Source organism: Uranotaenia lowii, chromosome 3 (assembly GCF_029784155.1).
Source record: "Uranotaenia lowii strain MFRU-FL chromosome 3, ASM2978415v1, whole genome shotgun sequence".
Classification (NCBI taxonomy): Eukaryota; Metazoa; Arthropoda; class Insecta; order Diptera; family Culicidae; genus Uranotaenia; species Uranotaenia lowii.
In genome coordinates, this window is record NC_073693.1 from 349,733,962 (window position 1) to 349,753,994 (window position 20,033).

At 38.1% G+C, this 20,033-nt stretch overlaps 1 protein-coding gene across 1 annotated transcript in view; it reads left to right on the forward strand.

Moving 5' to 3' along the window:
- Positions 1–8,436: 8,436 nt before the first annotated feature.
- The window catches only part of LOC129751602 (bromodomain and WD repeat-containing protein 3-like), a 40,027-nt gene continuing 28,430 nt past the window's right edge, over positions 8,437–20,033 (forward strand). The window contains exon 1 of the mRNA XM_055747200.1: positions 8,437–9,046. Coding sequence (XP_055603175.1) covers positions 8,983–9,046 — 64 coding nt within the window. The 5' untranslated portion in view covers positions 8,437–8,982. The remainder of the gene's footprint in view (positions 9,047–20,033) is intronic.

The following is a 20,033-nucleotide window of genomic DNA, read 5'->3' on the forward strand; positions in this document are numbered from 1 at the left end:
TGGCCATAAGCAGAAAGAGAAGAAGAAGAAGAAGAAGTTGCAGTTTAATGTTAAATCTTCGAAAAATAAAATCTGTGATCACAAAAATGAATTTTTCTTATTAATTTCCTTTCTTCTTCTGGGATAAAGAAAGGCCAATAATAAACCTTTATAAGAATAGTAAACAATTTATGTCGTTTTCGTATGAAGTCAACGAAAAAGCGAATATTGTTGACTGAAAAGAATCTCTTGGATTAAAATCCATCGATTCTGCGTTAATAAACTTCAAATATTTCGTCTCTAGGTGAAATATTCTAACATAAAGTGTTTTAAAAAATGCAGTTGGTCAAATCGTATCATCTTAATGTGGTGTTGTGTTCTATTCTTATTGCAAGTCGAATTGAAATATCTTGAATCAACGGATGAAGTGTTTTATTTAAAGAAATCATTGAAAAAAAGTTTAAAATAAGCAATTGAACCATTTATTTAGAATCAAAGAATTTGTTTAACCCTCCAAAGCCGTTCGGGTCAATATGACCCGAAGCGCACATTTCAAACATCTTTATCATCATTCCAATATACTGATGAACTGGTAGTTTTGACAGACCAAGTATGTTCTATGAAAATAATTATCAAATTAACGCCAAAAAACTAAAATTTGAGTTTTTAAAATCGGTTCATTGAGAAATGAAATACAGCTAAGCAAAGCCAAAACTGGATGTCGTTTTTTTAAAGTAAGACTTTTTTCTACCGGAAGATCTGTCATAGCAGTAAAAACTTTCATTGGACCCCAACATATCCCAAGTAACAATTTAAGTTCTATAAGGATCTGGAAGGGCACTTGCAAACTTCGCTATAAAACAACGTTTAGTTATATAAACCCCATTAAAACACCATTAAAACACCTATAAGAGCAAAAAGGCCCACCTACAGGAGGTTCTGAAGAGAGAATTACAAGTCGTTTATAAAACCATGACCTTGACAGATCTTTGCTGAGGGGTGATTCAAAGATAAACAAAAAAGAATCTTTTTTCAATCTATAGTTTTTTTCGTTTAGGTTTTGAAATACCATTTTTCATAACAATTCTAACATAAAAAAATATCATCGCGCACCTGGTCAGCAAAACATGGACTTATAATATGATCAATAAAACGAATAAAAAAGTTTGGTTTTCGTAATATTATTAGCCTAAAATTGGTGCGCATGAAATTTTGTCGTTTAATTTTTCGAAAAAGAGGCCAAAAAAATACGCCCCTCCGTAATTTTACGAATCAAATAAGTTTAACATGAACATTTCAAAACCAAATCTTCCAGGTTTGTAGGAAAATCTTTTTTATAAGTGATATTTGTCAGTATTCGAAAAAATATAATGTGATAGTACCGACAAATCAAACAATTTACGGAAAATAATGCTTTATTTTTAAAATATCCCTAGCAAACAAACATTTGAAGTTCCAAAATTTTGTAACAAAAATGGCGTTCAACCGAGACACATAGGTATTAGCTTTTTTTATAACCACTTGTATGTCTTTTATCCATCAGCTCTGAAAAAACAGCTTACATATGCTAACACGCAGAAAAAAGAGCAAATTTTCCTTTTGATTGCATAAAATGAGTAAATAAAAGAGTAAATATGTTTTCGTTTAACTTTTCATTAATTTATTTTTCATAATTTTCGAATGAATTCACTAATTCAACACTTATTAACACTTAACACTGAGTTCACAAACAGTCGTAACGAAATCATCTTTCGTCCCAAGGCATTCAGATCCACCGACTAGAAATTCCAATTCTTTTGCCAATATTAACGATTACTCCTCCGCCACCCAACACGGTATTTTATTGGCGATCCTAATGCATTGTTATTCGAAAAAATCATCCTCCGGAACCGTAATAAACAAATACCCGGTAAACATCCGAATGGGGTAGATGTTGACCGGAACATAATTGCAAAATTGCAGTAGTCAGGGTAAAGCAGCCGACACTTTCTTGCCTAATTCTGTCCGGTTGTTTCGTGCCTACATAAGTTAAAATAAATAAATCAAAACTGCAACTAGACGACCAAATGATGAGAATCCTATACCTTCTTTATTACTGCCGGCGGTTGAGAGGAAAGGAATTTTAATTTTGCTCGTACAAATTCTTCTCGCTGGTTTGTTTATGTATGTATGTATGGATCTGTTTGATTGGCCGAGAGTTTAATACTCTATATCACCACTACTTGGTTATATGTCGATTTTCGGTGATTTTTAGGGATGCTCCTTTTTTCCTTAGTTTTCGATCAAATTTTCTCCTATTCTAGATTTTCATGCGAGCTTTCTCTAGGAAACTGAGGATTTCCTTCAGTTTTGTTACTTCAAAATTTTGGATAATTTCAATCAGATTGGAATATCGATCCCAATCATAGTGATTCCTTATATGGTTGAATTGAATGCACTTGAGAAGTGCATGCTCGGTGGTAAAATTCGTATTGCATAGTTCACACAATTTTGTTTCTCGAATTTTCATCACTCCTAAATAATAGGGCGAATAGTCATGGCCACTTAGTAAGCGATTCAAAGTGCGAATTTGAATGTTGCCTAATTCGATATCCCAGTACCAGGGTTTGGTAGAGAAATTTGATTGTAGTTCATAAAATTTGATTCCTTTTCTTCCATTGTGCACCATGTTCCTATACCATAAATTCGTGGATTCGAGTGATTCTGATTTGTATCTCATATATGCATCGTCGAGTCTCAGTTTGTTCTCCAGTAATATTGGTCCGTCTAGTCCTTGTTTCGCTAGAACGTCTGCATGTTCGTTTCCCTCTATTCCGACATGTGAGGGTATCCATTGAATTTTTACATTTTTTGTTGTAGCTAGGGAACATATGTCGTGCGTGACTTGATCAAATTTTTTGTTTGTAATGTCCCTTTTTAAAATTTTACAGGCTGACTGGGAATCAGTGAAAATTACAACTCCAGTTCCTTCTTCGTTGTGTATTTGTTCTAGAGCTACTCTTATAGCTAAAAGTTCTGCAGTTGCAATGTTAACATTATTTACTAAGGAAATGCTTATCTTTGTATCGGAAGAAGCGTCATAAATTCCAATGCCACATTTGTTTGTACTTTTAGAAGCATCTGTGTACCATTGGTCACGGTGACTATAATGGTTGTTTATCATTTCTTGGGCCAGTTTTTTCATAACAATTGGAGATGTTTCATTCTTTTTCATTCTTGAGCCTATCATTTGGTCTTCTATCTCGACTCTTATTTCTATTTCTGGTTTTGTTTCTGTGTATATCGTTTGAAATTCTTGTATGTTTTTAATGTAAATTCTTTCTAGAAAAGTGTACTTTGCTTCACTTTGGATGTTGTCCAAATCTAAAGAGTGTAATTGTTGTGCAATTAGATCGTTACGATGGATATGCAAGGCAATACGTTTTTTTGCTAAATAGGTTCGTTTGAATGTCAGCGGTTCTTCTCCAGCTATTGCTGCTAATGTGTTTATTGGTGTAGTTTTAGTACATCCTGTAGCAATTCTCAGACATTGTCTATTCGTTACTTCTAACATGTCACAATATTTCTTAGCTGTTCCTCCATAGATGACTGCACCGTAATTCAAATAATTCCCGTACAAGGCTCTATGGTACAGCATCATCACTCTTGGTGTGCCACCATATCGTATACCACTGATTATTTTTAGCATGTTTTGTCTGTCCAACACATTTTGTTTAAGCATTTTAACATGTATACCGTATCTGAGTGCCTGATCAAGTGTTATACCTAAATATTTGTAGCTCCTCACTGTTTCTAGGGTTTCTCCTCCCATTCTTAAGTGGAGTTGTTTATCACTTTCTTTAAATAGCATTGCCTTTGTTTTTGAGCTATTAAGACGTAATCCTAACTCCGTAGCTTTTGCCATAAATCGGTTTATTTCAGATTGCATCTTTTTAATGGCTTTTTCTAAAGATTTTGCTTTGACAATTTTTAGAAAATCATCTGCAAACTGTAAAGTTGTTATATCTGGGTCGAGGTTTGTATTATGCAAAGAAGCTGTGTAAATATTAAATAACACAGGTGACATAACATCGCCCTGTGGTACTCCAGTACAAATAGTTTGGCTGATAATTCCTTGATCGGTGTGAATGAGGGTTTTCCGGTTGTTTAAAAAATTGTAGATCCATGTACATGTATCTTCGTTGAAACCATTTTGTATCATGATACTGTATAATTTTTCAATGTCGACAGTGTTAAAAGCATTTGAAAAATCAAAGAAGACACCAATTGTGGTATAGTTGGCTCTTCGTGCTGCTTTAATTAGATTTGTTGCATACGTTATACAATGCTCAGTAGACATACCTTTGCGAAAGCCAAAAGATAAATCTGGAATGACATTGTTCTTTTCACACGTTTGTTGGATGTCTACTAATACTGCTGCGTTTAATATTTTTACAACGGTTGGTAAAAGCGCTATAGGTCGGCTGGAACTTATTTCATTTGGTGGTTTATTGGGCTTTAATATAGGGATAATTTTTATTTCCTTCAGGTGATCTTCTAGAGTTGCTTTTTGCCACATTCCGTTTAGCAGTTCTATTATTTTTGTGACTGATTGTAGATCTAAATTTTTTAATGTATTATAGTTTATATAGTCTGTACCTGGTGATGATGTTGGGGATTTATTTCGTATGAAGTTTTTCCAATGTCGATAGTTTAGTATGGATGTTCTTGTATTGTTTGCTGGTGGGAGAGGTTCTTTGTAATTTGATGGGCCAAAGTTGCTGGTGAGAAACTGTAAAGCCATATCCTTGCTGGTGTTTAAAGGATTGTTTTTAGGGTTAGTAACCGGGAGAAATTTTAAACGTCTAACGAGTTTCCAATTTTCATGCGAATTTCTAGGATCAATGGAGCTGGAGAGTTCTATCATTTTGTTTTTAATGTGTTCAAGTTTAGATTTCAAGAAAATAGCAGAAGATCTTTTCCAAAGAACTAGGTTTTCACTACTACAGCATTGATTGTAACTACGTAGTGCGTTTTGTTTTTGTTCATAGAGCTGGGATAACTCCGAGCTCCAGTAGTATTTTGGTGTATGTTTGCTTATTTTTTTGTGTTTTTTAGTTATGTTTTGGGAAAGTTTAGACAGATCTTTCAAATCCTCGAATTCCCAGTGCTCAACCTGTGCCATTTCCTCCGATATTTTTTGTTTATCGTAGTAGTATTTTTGTTTACGGTTTATTCTTAAATCCAGGCAGATCTCAATAAATAGGTGTCCACTTCCTCCAAAATTTTTATCAACAACTTTCCATTGAACCACATTAAATAAACTTAGAGAACACAATGTTAAATCTATAGCACTAGATCTTTGATTGGAAACTGGAGGAATATAAGTTACAGCTCCAGTGTTCAATAATAATAAATTAGCTCCTATTATGGCTTCATGTACAATTGTTCCTTTGCCGTTTGACTCTTGGCATCCCCATATTACGTTATGACTGTTAAAGTCACCTCCTACTACTACTTTACCGAATCTAGCTGTTTCGTTAAAGAGTGTTGTTATGGCGGATTCCAAATTATCGTTTGATATTCTTGGGTTCACATATACGACTACTAGAGCCAGATCTAATTTAGGTATGAATATTCCGAGCGTTTCAAAATCGTCTGTTGTTTGTAATTGAATGTTGTCAAATTTAAATTCCTCCTTCAAGAATATTCCTACTCCTCCATACCCATCAGCACGGGGTGCCAGATGTCGATGGTAACCTTGAATATTCCATCGTAAAGTAGACATTTGTTCTGGTTTGACCCAGATTTCCGAAAGCAATGCTGCATCATAGTTTTGGGTATACAGTTCATGTGTTAGTTCATTTTTGTTTCGGAATAGACTTTGAATATTTGCCTGTAACACCTTGAAATCGCCGGTGAACATTATTTGTCTCCTACTGATCCTATCATTTTATTTAATTCACCCAAGATGCAAGCTGATATTTCTCCTCCTTTTGTGCCATGTGGTTTCATAATAGTTTCTAATTTCATGCTAATTGTTGAAATTATTTGTTTCAATTCTTCTTGTGATTGTTTTTTAATTGATTCCTCAATTTCTTTTTTAAACCTCTCTAACTCTCCTGTTTTATAATTATTGAACATCCCAATTCCTCTTGTTTCCTCTTTTTCTTCTTCCATTTTACGTTTTTTAGCGAATTCGTTTTGATTTAATCCCAAAATACTAGCCACTCCAGGTACACTATCTGTTTCTACATTAAGTTTATTTGGTTCTTTGTTTTCTTTTTTAGCTCTATTTCTTTTGTCATTTGAACTCCACTCACTGCGCTTTGGTTGTAGTTGTTGAGGAAAATTACGCCCGCTAGCTGCAACTCTTGAGTATGATTCTGTAATTGTTGGGAAATCTTCTGTAGTCCTCAAAACATCAAACATATTTTCAGTTGGAACCTCGTAGTACTGCCTTGCCTCCTGGTAGGTCATGCATTTCTTAGCCATTATTGCCTGTAAGTCGTTTTCTTTCTTCCATCTGGGACACACTCTATCAGTCGTCTTATGATTAGAATTTGGACAGTACAAACATTTTAAAACATTACAAGAATTTTCGGCTGAGTGTTCTGTAGCGCATGACATACATTTTTCAGTCAACGCTTTACAATTTTTGGACAAGTGGTTATAACGAAGACATTTAAAACAGATTATCGGTTTTCTAATGTACGGTTGGACTTTATGTATCACAGAATATATACTGATGTCATTTGGCAAAGTATTAGTACGGAAAACTACACCCATTTTATATGTGGGTTCCTTTTTCTTGTCTTTATAGCGATGCATTCGAAAAACGGAATCTATTTCTGCTTTGGCCTTGATAAACTGTTTTACTTCTTCATCTTGCATTTCAAGTGGTATACCAGAAATAACCCCTGTCACCGTGACGAATTGTTTTGGAACATAAGATTTGAATCCCTGTAGATTTAGATTCCGGCAATTTGCCAATCTATTGGCATCTTTTATATTCCCTACGTACACTGTTACTTTATTTCTAGCTGTCTTCCTGATATCATCGATACATTTATCAAAACCATTTTGATGTAGCATTATTCCTATTTGTAACCTGTTAACAACTTTTCGTTTTTCTATATCTGTGTTCTCAACTATTACGCGATATGGACGGCAATCCCCATTTTGATAATTATAGTTTTTGAATGTTTTTCTACTTGCAGCGTCGACGTGGTCCTTTCCTCTGCTAGTTGTTTCAACGTCATCTTCCATCCTTTCTTGTCCTGAATTCAGTATCGGTTGGTTGAGGTTATGTGCTGATGCTGCTCCGTCGGGAGCAGCATCCTCGCCACTCATCTTAGTACGGTCACTTATTTATCACAGAAGGTATACTTGTGAATTTATCGCTAAAATTATCACAGTTCTTCTTAATAATAATGACAATACAACAGTTTAAAAGTTTTAAAACAGCCAATCAATCCAAATTAAAAAACGAACATCCACACTCTTTCAATGTCGTTTTTCCGAGCACGTTTTGTTTATTCGCTGGTTTGTTTGTTTTCGTCACAATCAATCCGATCAGCTGTTTGTTGACATTTGACGTTTCATGGCATTTTGACAGGGTTTTATAGCAAAGTTTTGAAATTGCTTTATAGCGGCTTTGAAAACCGCTATAAACACGGAAAATAAAAAAAAAATAAAATCGATTGAGGTTTTCAAAATAGGTTTTATAATCGTTGTGTAGATATCTTGAAGATAATTCTTGTAATGGTCTTATCGAAATACGCTTCACGGCTATCAAGACTTATGCAATTTCATTATAAAACCTGCATTTTTTCCTATAAAACCAAAAGGAGTTTAAAATGTTGCTTGGGTATCTATACATTTTCGGATAGATGGATTCTTGACAATTTCAAACATCAATGAAATAATTAAATAGTGAAAAGCTGTCAGAAGTTATGAGTATTTTAAAAATAAAATTGATTTTTCGGACTTTTAACTTTCTGAACCAGTTTCTGAAAACCTGGTAATACATATCGACTTTATTTTGAAATGTTGAGTAATTAGAATAAATTACCTACACAATGAATATAATATCATCAAAATCAGTTACCATTTACAGCCAGGAGAACGAAATCAAATTACAACTCATATTTCCCCGAAACGGATATTTAGCGAACGGCTTTGGAAGGTTAAAATCAAAGTCCAAAAATATTTTGTTATAAGAATGGATAATTTAATACAGGAAAAAATGAATGTTTTGAACACAAATCAGTTTTGTTTTGTTTCAAATGCCGCATGCATTTTTCTCTGCGTGAAAATGTTGATGAAAAGTAGTTGGAAATATTCTAAGATTTTTTTTTGCATGGCCATTCGAAATGTTCAATCGTCTCGGGTAACTCACATACACAATCAAAACTGCTCGAATCGTGCAGCTTGTCTGTCACTCACACGGCCTCACAAATTTCAAAAGAAAGGAAACCACCAGTAGGTGCGGAAGTTCGCGACTTGTGCTCCGTGAAAATTATCAATTTGTGGCGTTAAAAGAGTCGGAAGTGAACAATTTCCTATCGAAAAGTGGACGGGAATAGCTGCTGAACCATAGTGGATAGAAATTCGGATGAATTTCAACCTTAAAGTTGATTTTTTTGAGGTTTTAAAACTCGAAAAGTGATCCCATCGAAGGGGAACATGATACTCCGTCATTCGTCGCAGTGGACGGAGAGAGAACAAAAGTTGCCAGTGTTTTGATTGGTTACTTCGATGAGCTCCCGTCGTCGGGTGATTGTGTGAGTGCGTAGGAAGAAAAGAAGGGAAAAGCTCGACGCGTCGCTTCGCGTATGAAACAGTAAAAAAAGTTGGAACATTTGTGTACGTGCGTGAAGATTTTTATTTGGTTCCTTCCTCGAAGTAAAACACAAGAGCATAGAATATGATGTTCGTGTGCTAGGGAAGAAGCTAATGGCGGATTTATTTTTGGTTTGTGCAGTGCAAAAATGAGTAATTTCAAGGAATAAGTTGCCGGAAATGGATACTAGTAGCAGCGAAATGCAGCACACTAGTGCTGCGGACTGGAATCCTCGGGTTTCAGGTAAGTTGGGCTAGGCTATGTTGGGAAATTCACAAGCAAAGAGCTGACTATTTTGTACGCCCACCCTTCGGAGAAAGTTCGAAGGACTGGCTGGTTGAACCAGATTTTTTGAGACTTGTGCAATCTGAAAAGCAATGGGTGGGCGAGCTGGGCTATGAACAATAACTGTTCCACTTGCTTGAATTAAAATCATGAATAAGCTCCAACATTTCATACAGCAATAACACTAATTCCGTTTTTAGAATTCTCCCGATCCTTTTGAAATTGTTGATTTATTTACACACGAAAACCTTTTGGCACAAGCCTTTTCATCAGGACAAGAAATTCCTTAATTTTCCGTTTGTTGTCATTGCACTTTTAAAAATTTAGTAGTTGTAATTTATCCAGAGACGTTTTCTTTAATCTACTTTGCATCAGATCTAATGAACTTGTCTCTGCAGCTGATTCTCAAACATAAAATATCAATTTTTTTAATTTGGGAATATGTAAATCAAAATATATTGCCAGGTTTGTCCTAAGCTTATCTAAAACACAGACATAAAATGTAGGACAAATCTCTGAAAACAATTTAAAACAAAAATATTGTTCAAGAGATAACATGGATAAGTGGGTATGTACCTGTAAAATGGAGTGAACGAAGATTGGATTATGTATCAGGACATGAATTTCCTTGACCCCAACTATGATTTTTATATTTATGGGCTGACGTTAAATCAATAAAGAACAATTACAATTGCATGAAAGGCAAAATTTATATGATTCGAACTTCTTACAAATTATGAGGAACTAGTTGATTCCGTTCGACTTCGTTTCGCTATAAACTTTAAAAATGTAACAAGATGAGATGTTCTTGTTTTAACTAAGAAAAATCTCGATATTCCTTGCGTTGAAGAAGAAATAATTTGACATTAGGCGAGTACATATTCTTATAAAGAAAGTAATAACCCAGCCTCATAAACGACCTTTTAGTTATTGACCGAAACTCGTTCTTCAGTTTCTACTTACACAAAACCGTTGTTTTTCCAAGTCGCAAAAACGGAAAATGGTTCATGAGAATAATGTTTATTGTTAGGAGATCGTAAGCCTGTCAGTTATAAACTACAGTTCAGGTTAAGGATATGTAACATAATAAGGATTTCACTAGTTGATGTTCGAATAGAGGTGAAATAAAACCTAGATCTATTCAGTGCTTCCTAAAAGCTACGCAGGTTACTTGACTCTTTCGCTGAAATCGGCAGACTGTTCCAGTAGTAGGCACCGTACAGAAGAATACGTTTTTTTAGAATATCGGCCATAGAGGAGAATCAAAAAATGGAATTGGGACAAAGGAAATCACTACAAATCCCTTTTTTTGTACGATAATCCAGCGAACAGTTAATGACTTTTTTTTCTTCAAGTTAGAATTCATAATTCAAAATAAGCGATCGATTGGTTGTCCCTTAAAACTTCCGTGTTGACGTTTTTGCCGATGATTCACTCTAAATACCGTTAATATCGCAAAAGACCCTTTATCCTACTACCGTGGAAACTCAGTTCTATGTGCGATAGCCAAACTGTTTGAATTGGTGGTCCTGGATCCCATATTCTCGTACTGTAAGCATAACTTTTTCAATGACCAAGAAGAATTCATGTCCAAACGTCCACGAGAAGCGACCTGTTGACTTTCACTTTCTTTTCGCAAGAAAGTTCGCCTAGGTTTCGGTGGGTCCCTGCTTGGCTGGTGCCGCAGTTACTTAACTGGACGTAAATTGACAGTTCGCACGGGAGACACTCTCCAGACTTCCTGTCCTGTCTCCAGGTCCTGTCTCTTCTAGTGTGCCTCAAGGAAGCCATCTTAGATCGGTTATTTTCTTAATCTATTTCAACGATGTACTTTCACTTCTCGGCGGCCCGAAATTGAGCAATGCTGATGACCTAATTTATATTATTTATTTTTTATCTGCATAGTTTTCATGCATTTCACGACATAACTCAATGCACAGAATTCGTAAAATTCACTCGGTCCAAGACAACCGTTCTCCGATTTCTCGGACATTCCACATTCGCTAGATCACGCTTTACGTGGTCTATCCACCTCGTTTCTCTCAGATTCGTAGCGAATACCTATTTTGGAGAGTAGTCGTCCGGCATTCTCGCAAAATGTCCTGCCCAGCGTATCCGGCCAGCCTTCGCCACCTTCTGGATACTGGGTCCGCCGTAGAGTAGCGCGAGCTCGTGGTTCATCCTTCACCTTCACAGCACGGCACCAAAGATAGTTCTTAATACACGTCGCTCGAATACTCCGAGTGTGCGCAGGTCCTCCTCGAGCAATATCCATGTCTTGTGCCCGTAGAGAACAATCGGTCTAATGAGCGGCATGTACAGGTTACACTTCGTGTGAGGGGTAAGTTTTCTCGACCGCAGTTGCTTGTGGAGTCCATAGTATCTAACGGCTGTTATCGCTGTTATCTTTGTGTGCAGTCACTAGTGAGTTGAGATAGACAAAGTCTAGCTCGACGCCGTCGATCGTGACTTACTAACTTACTTAATGTTCCCGCGCCGACCCTCCGGTGCATAGGGCCGTAGTAAAAGACCTCCACTGTTGATGATCCGGAGCCAGCGTCTTCACCTGGTCCCAGTCAAGATTCTCGTCGACAGATCGGATTTCAGCGGCTAGGCTTCGTCGCCAGGAGTTTCTGGGTCTGACTCTTCTTCGATGTCCTCCTGGATTCCGATCTAGCGCCTCTCTGCAAATCTCGTTTTCATCTTTTCGCAGCGTGTGCCCAATCCATCTCCACTTACGTTCCAGAACCTCGATTTCTAACGCCCTTTGGTGACACCGGCGATGTAGTTCCTCATTCGAGATCCAGTTGCCAGGCCACCAAGCGCGGATGATATTCCGCAGGCAGCAGTTTACAAAAACTTGCAGTTTTCGCGTTGTTACCGCATATGTGCACCAAGTTTCGCGCCCGTACAGCAATACGGATTTGACGTTTGAGTTGAAGATTCGGATTTTCGTTCGTAGAGAGATCTAGCGTGACCGCCAGATGTTTCGAAGACTCGCAAACGCAAATCGGGCCTTTCTAATCCGGGTTTCGATGTCTTTTTTGGTACCATCATCAGGCGTTATCTGGCTACCAAGATACTGGAAGCACTCCACTTTCTCAACTTGTTGCCCAGCTACCATGAAACTGGAGGATTTCCTGTGTTGATCTCCATCGACTTGGTCTTTCCGACATTGACATTGAGACCTGCTGCCTTGGAACTGTCGGTGAGGTCATCGAGTTTGCTCTGCATACCCGGTTGTGTTTGGGCGAGCAAAACAATATCGTCAGCCAGGTCAAGGTCGTTCAGTTGCTCCATTATTGAAGGATTCCACGGCAATCCTTGGTCCGGTGCACAGTCGATCGATCCAGTCAGATTCTCATCCATTACGATGAGAAAAAGTAGCGGTGATAAGATACATCCTTGTCTCACTCCAGCAGTTACCGGGATTGGTTCGGACAAGACACCGTCGTGCAAGACCTTGCACGAAAATTCCTCGTATTGTGCTTCGATGAGATGGACTGGCTTCTCTGGTACTCCTCTTCGCCTTAGAGCCGCTCAGATGTTTTCATGGTTAAGTCGGTCGAATGCTTTTTCGAAGTCAACGAACACCAGCAGAAGAGAGTCCTGGAATTCGTTGATTTGTTCCAGTATGATTCGTAGCGTTGTGATGTGTTCCACACATGATCATCCGGATCGGAATCCAGTTTGTTGCCGTCGGAGTGTAGCTTCGATTTTCTTCTGGATCCTGTTCATGATCACTTTCCAGAGTACTTTGAGGGTTGTACAGATCAACGTTATGCCTCGCCAGTTACCGCACTCTTCCAGTCGGCCGGGAATGTTGCAGTATCCAAAATATCAGCGAAAAGACGGTGCAACATTTGTGGTGACAGGGCAGGGTCGGCTTTCAGCATTTCAGCAGGGATGCAATTGATCCCAGGTACTTTGTTGGATTTCATGTTTCTGATTGCCGCTTCTATTTCAGCCAGCGAGGGCGCTTCCGAGTTGACGCCATTAATGCGACTTACTGTTGTCGCTTCCAGCTGCGGGTTCTGTTGGCCATCGTTATTCGTGACTCGAAAGAGTTGTTCGAAGTGCTCAGTCCATCGTTTGAGCTGATCTGTTCGACCGGTCAATAAATGACCTACTCGGTCTTTTAGCGGCATTCTTGCATTAGTCCGGCATTTTTGCAGCACTGAGGCGGCGAGAAATGTCATAAAGTAATCGAATATCTGGCGGCGGCTCTTCGGTTAGGGAGTTTGTCCAGGCTCTCTTGTCTCGTCTTCAAGCTCGTTTAACTGCCTTTTCCAGCTCCGCATATCGTAAGCGGATGGCTGCTTTGGCTGACCCGGTACATGCCTGCTCAATTCCGACTTTCGCCTTTGTCCGATCATCGACCATCCTCCAAGTTTCATCCGACATCCATTCACTTCTTTTTCCACAAACTTGACCGAGAGTACCATGGCTCGTTGTTACCACAGTTTACTCAGCCGGTGGACGGCAGAGTAAAAAGAGCAACAGGGCATATAGTCGCAGTTACTGGGAAAATATTTTGGGCGGAAGTGATAACGTTATTATCATCGCGGTCTTATCCAAAAGTAATTGGAAAAGCTCATGTTAAATCTCTGATTTCTATAAAATTTCCGAAAAACGTTGTGGATAAAGATATTAAAAGTAAACAGAAGTAGATTGAAGGATACTGCGTGTGAAATCGACCTATGTGGTAACAAACATTTATAACATATCATACTAGGTAACATTTGTAAACAAACATAAATTAACATATTAAAATAAGTAATATGAACCTCATTCAGGTCACAAATCAGCAGTAGAAGGGCAAATCAATTCGTCGCGCCGCCTACTAAGTGGTTTGAAGCCTATGCAGTACAATCGTGAGTAGCAATTCTGTAAAAATAGATCAGTGAGGTTAGGATATTCATTCTATTTGTATTTGTAGCTCGCAATCGAAAGTGTTTTGAAGAGCTCGTATTATCAGGGGCTCTCAAGCAAATTACCTATATCTTACGTGAGTATAAATTCAAATCAAAGTAGGAGACGAATATTGACTGCTTTAATTTAAAAACTAGAACAACAACGATCAATAACTTCTTAAAACCATCGGGCGGTCTGGTGAGGCGTGAATTTCAAAAACAGAGGCATAAAATAAGTACTAGCAAATTGTAAGTACGATTAGTAAAATGAAACCAATTGTGAACTCATTTGTAATTAAAAATATACAATTTCAGTTTGAGCTGCTATACTGCTACGAAAACACTAGTACTTAGTCCATTCCGATCCCCAACACTCGTCGTGATAAAGGCATTCTTTATTCCACACCACTGTTCTTCGACTGTTCCGTCTGTCTGCAATTCCGAGGCTCGGGATTCTAGCTGTTCAACGTATGCCCTTTTCACCTCTGGATTCTCCAACCGGCGGACGTCATATCGACACCCGACTTTCTCCTCGCGCCGTTGGACACGCGCAACTTTCAGTCGTATTTCGCCAAGGACGAGGTGATGGTCAAATGCAATGTCTGCGCTTCGTTTGTTCCGGACATCAAGAAGGCTCCTTCTCCATTTTCGGCTGATGCAGATGTGGTCGATTTGATTTTCTGTTCGGCCATCTCGGGATACCCAAGTGACCTTATGTACTGGTCGTTGGGGGAAGAGCGATCCACTGATCACCATGTTGTTGCCACAAAATTCTACAAATAGCTCTCCGTTTTCGCTAATCTGTCCTAGGCCATGGCGCCCCATGATGCGCTCAAGGTCCTGATTGTCGGAGCCAATCTTTGCGTTGAAGTCGTCCAAATGGATTTGAATGTCACCCTTCGGAATTTTCTCTACCACGCTGTTCAGTTGACTGTAAAACTACTCTTTCTCCTGCATAACACTGGACCATTGTAAGGTTTCTAACCCGTGTTCTAAATCTGGCTAGGATTATTATTTCGTTTATCGGTTCCCATCTAATGAGGACGGCGTAGGCCTGCGGGCTCAACAGGAAACCAACTCCTCGTTCCCGAGTAGCATGTTCTCCTCGTATGGCAGAGTAAAGCAGTACTTGCCCGGACTGTGTCTTGTGTTCTCCAGTGTTAGGCCAACGGACTTCGCTCAGTCCCAGAATTTCAAGCTTGAGGCGGCTAGCTTCTCTAGCAAGTTGAGTCAGCTTGCCTAGTTGGGCTAGGGTTAAAACGTTCCAAGTTCCAATTCGTGTCCGTGTTTTTATGCTAAAAGTCGTCGCCAAAATTCCAGGTCGGTCGTTTATTTCGGATTCCGTAACAATTTAATGAATCGGGAGCAGTAGGTTGTTAGCCTAAGGTCCCGTCGATCGTTACCTCGTTATTTTTGGACAAGCGGACTCGATTGGTCATTCTGATGACCTTAAATAGCCCGAACCATAAAAAGCCCGCACGACATTAACTTCCTGCAAAAAAAAAAAAAACAGTTCAAGCTCTTCGCTCGCTGGTGCGACACCAACTGCATGCCTTTGATTCGCAGCTTTTCTCGTAAGCGGCAACCTTTGACTGGGGAGTACTTTCTTGGAGATGAGCCTATCACACGCGTGAACCACATCAAGGATCTGGGCGTTATTCTCGATCAAAGACTTGAATTAAAGACACACACTAACTACGTTTCAAATAAACCATCGAAGGAATTCAAGGACGTGTATTTCCTGAATTCGTTCCACGACCCCATTGACTTCGTAATCGAGAAAAATCAAGACATTCTCTCCTCCTCTTTCTGGGCCTTCTGCAGTCGATCATCTCGTCGTCGGTTCAGAGCCCATTTCTGGTGCAGTTTGCAGTCATCTGCATGTTCATTGCCTTGTACTCCCACGTGTGCTGGGCCCCAACAAAGTTCAACGCATATCCGAGTGTAAACAGTATTACAGTCGAGAATGCACCCATCTCTAGACCACTAAGCACAAGAATTCCTTCTTTACCCTGTACTTTCTTAAGGGAGGGGGGTAGGGTCTAACACTTTCAAAAAATCGATTTTTTTATTTTTATATTTTCTTATTGTAAAACATTTCAAGAATGTTGTGTCAAATTTTCAAGTCAATTGAAGCAAAACTGTAGAAGTTATAGGCCTTTATCTCCTCCTATCTAATACTGCAAGAAAGCAAAAGCAGAAACTTCAAACGCGTTTTTCTCGAAAGCACATTTTTAAAGTCCGTGGACATCGTCATATGGAAACTACTTATCCGATTCTTTTCAAATTTGGAGCATATTTTCTACATATAAAATACCAGACCCCAACGTTTTTCTTTTTTGATTTTTTTACTTTGGGGAGATTTTACAGGTGAAAAATGGCGGATTTTTTCGTGAAAAATCGTAGTTTTTACTTCAAACAGCCACAAAAATTTCATAATTTTTTTTTAAGTTAAATAAAAACGTTGGGGGTCCAGAAAAACATCTATTAAAAATATTTTGCTCTGATTTTTTGACTTCAGATGATTCTGTGCTGAGATACAGTGTCCACCGCAAATCGTGTTTTCTAAAAGGCATCCTCGAAAGTGCTCCGTCACCGGCTCATTTTTCAATATTTTTCTACGAAAAAATTACTAAATGTTCTTTTAACAATGCTTTGTATAATGCAAAAAATTTTAATACATTTGTTTGAACGATAGCCCTAGAAAAAAATCGTGAAAATGGTGTTTTTTTTATACCCGTTAGACCCTACACACCCCCCCCCCCCCCCCCCCTTAAATCCCTTTTTTTGTTTACAATTCGTATAAAGGGGGATAGGAGAAATGTCAATAACTACCATGAAATCTCAGCTTTGTGTACAATACTGAAACTTTTCGAATTGGTGGCCTTGGATCGCATTTACCTACAAGTGAAACTTTTTAAACAGGCAGCATGGATTTATGCTAAAACGCTCAACAATAACATACTTTCTGACCTCCACTACGTTTGGAGACAGTGACAGTTAGAAAAACTGGGTCATAAACTGAGCCATCTTTAGCAATCTGTCTGCTGCGTTCGACAAGGTGAACCATGGTTTTAACATCGGAACGGTTGAACGTGAGGATGTTGTGGATCTCTACTTGGCTGGATCTGCAGCTACTAATTAAACTGGACGTACATTTACGTAAATCGAGCCAGGTTTCAGCTTCTTTCGGTGTACCTCAGAAAAGTTATCTAGGACCAATAGTATTCTTATTCCTCTCAATTTCTTGATTTTGACACGTGAAAAATCTTGATGTGATTCCTGAAAAACGACCGGATGTCAAGACTCACACCCACTACATTGTCGACAAAGCTTCCAGAAATCTGCGTATTCTTTTTCGCGTTACGAGAGACTTTGAGGACATGTACGGTCTGAAGAATCTCTACAGTAGCTTTATTTTATCTATCCTTGAATATACCTGTGCTTTTTGATGCCCTTATTATCATAGCAGCTCTGAGCGCTGCGACACCTGAAGGGGCAAGACCTGTTGCGACTTCCCAGCAACGAAAGCCTGATCCATGCCAACATCTGCAAGCCCGCAGTTTGTCGTTGTTGATGTGCTTTCATTAAGAACCGACTGTCCCGTACTGTTAGGAGCACTTCAACTAAGCCTACGACCTCGAATCGGAATCTTTGGCTAATTGTTCCTCTTCGGCAGAACAATTACGGGGCGAACACAGTACTAATTAATTGGCACCATTAAGACTTTTAACCGTTTCTCCGAGCGTTTTGATTTAGAAGTTCTGTGGAATGTATTCCGAAGTAGAATTCTAAGTGTCCTAAGTTTAGTGTAGATTATTTGTATTAGTAAAGGAGCCTGGATAAGCTTGGTGTTTTGTGTGTACACGGATGTGCAATAAAAAAGTTTCTTTAAGGCCAAGAAAATCTACCGTAGGAGAAAAAAATTATGAATTGAATAAGTTATACTACATATTTCAAGGAAAAGAGTGACAAAGATGTTCAGCAGGCCAATGTTCAAATCCAGTCGAACGTGCAGATAGTTTTGAGTTTTGAATGTCAGCAATTGTACCTACTTTCATACCGAATGCAACTTTTTTGTTTCTTTAACATTTTCAACAGCAAAAAACTAATTGTGGGAAATGGGAATGATATCACTTTTTGAATTCCTGATTTTCTCTAATTTTCGATCTGAAAGAACTAAAGTTCTCAATTTTATGCAATGATAGGTTGTATGTCAGGGGTGAGCAACCCGCGGCCCGCGGGCCGCATGTGGCCCGCGAGACCCTTTTGTGCGGCCCGCGAAGCTTTTTCTCAAATGTCTATGCCTTAACTTATTGGATAGTTAGGAAAATTTCAGATTGTTAACTTTTACTGGTAATTCAAGCGTTTATTACGTTCTGTTCAAGGCTTTAATTCAATATAATTTATGACTTAACGTAATATTGGATTGTTTTTTAATTCAGCATACTTTTTTCCTTATACTTAAACTCCTACCACTTTGAGAGCAAAATCCATTAAAATGAGTCGGAAGAACAGCCAAAAATCGGAACCTACACGTGATCAAAAGAATTTCGAAACCCGTTTAGTGAAGTCATTATTTTGATTTCAAGCAAAAAAAAAATGGATGATAAAAAAACTCAACAATTATTTGTCAAAAATTATTCTATCCAATTCGACAACACAAGCTACATACAGACCCCGTTCGATTTTGGCAACATGCCCGAACATTTTGTGTTGCCAAAATCGAATGTTGCCAAAAACGAACGGTTTTTTTTCTTAAATTTTTTTCTTAAATTTTTTTCTTACATTTTTACAAAATAACTATTTTTATTATCGTTAATGTTATTTTTAGTCGATTTCCGACAATTTTTAGTCATTTTTTTTTCATTTTTTCTCATGTTTTGATGCATTTTGCACTACTCTTGTTTTGTTAATAATCTTTGTTGTTTTTGTCATATTTGCTGTTTTTGTTATTTTTCATCATTTTTTAGTTGTTTCTTGTCATTTTTAGTCTTTTGCTTGTATTTGTTTTTTTTTATTTTTAATCTTTTTGTTATTTTGGAGTACTTTATAATTTTTTTAAAAAAACTTTTGTTTTTCTTGTTGTATTTTATCACCATTTCAGAACATAAAAACGTATTTATGGTGTTTGTTTCAATTATATTGGTCCTGTATAGAGAAAACTAAAAGGTAATGTCGCTTCTAAAAACCGTTAAATAATCGAATGTTGCCAAAATCGAACGGGGTCTGTACCAGACTTGTAAACCATCGACATTTTCTCTGACAGTCGCACAGCCTGCTTTTATCAGTATCATTGTTCGTGCCATCAAACGAATGCGACCGAAAACTTGCCGAACAGTCGAATACCATCAAACGAAACGACATTAATTCTTCTTTGTGTGATTGTCGAACGAAATTTCGTGTCTTGGTACACGAGAGGGATAATTTGATGGTCAAACGACCATCATTCCCGACAGTTTACGACATCGCCTATCTCTTTCACGCAGCAGAATTTACAGACTCAATAAGCAAATGCAATCTTTTCTATTCACTCCCTCCTGTTGAAAAAAAAATTCGTCACTCTGCAGCGCCGGGTGATGTTTGGATGTGTTGGTCGAGCAATGTGGAATGATTATCTCGATTATCTACGCAAGAGGGATGACAGTCAAACGACGAACCACAAAAAAGATCAAAATTTCGTTTGACATTTTTTTGCTCTCCGATCAAACGATTGCGCTCTCCACGATTGTCACGAACGATGTGTGGTGATGGTCTCCGGAAAAATTCAAACGATGGTGACCAATTACAAGCCTGGTCTGTACTGGCAAAAAAAAATTAAACCAAAAAGTTGTGATATATTTTTTATTTTTGAATATTGACGAAAATTACGAAAGTTAAATAATAAAGCCTGGGTGAACGATTTTAGATTATTTATCAACATGAATCAGCCGGCATCAAAGTTATCCACATGAATTAAGCTGGAACAAATATCAATTTCTTCTTTTGTCACTCCCCCCTTCGAAATTTCCAAAATCCCTAAGGGGGGAAAT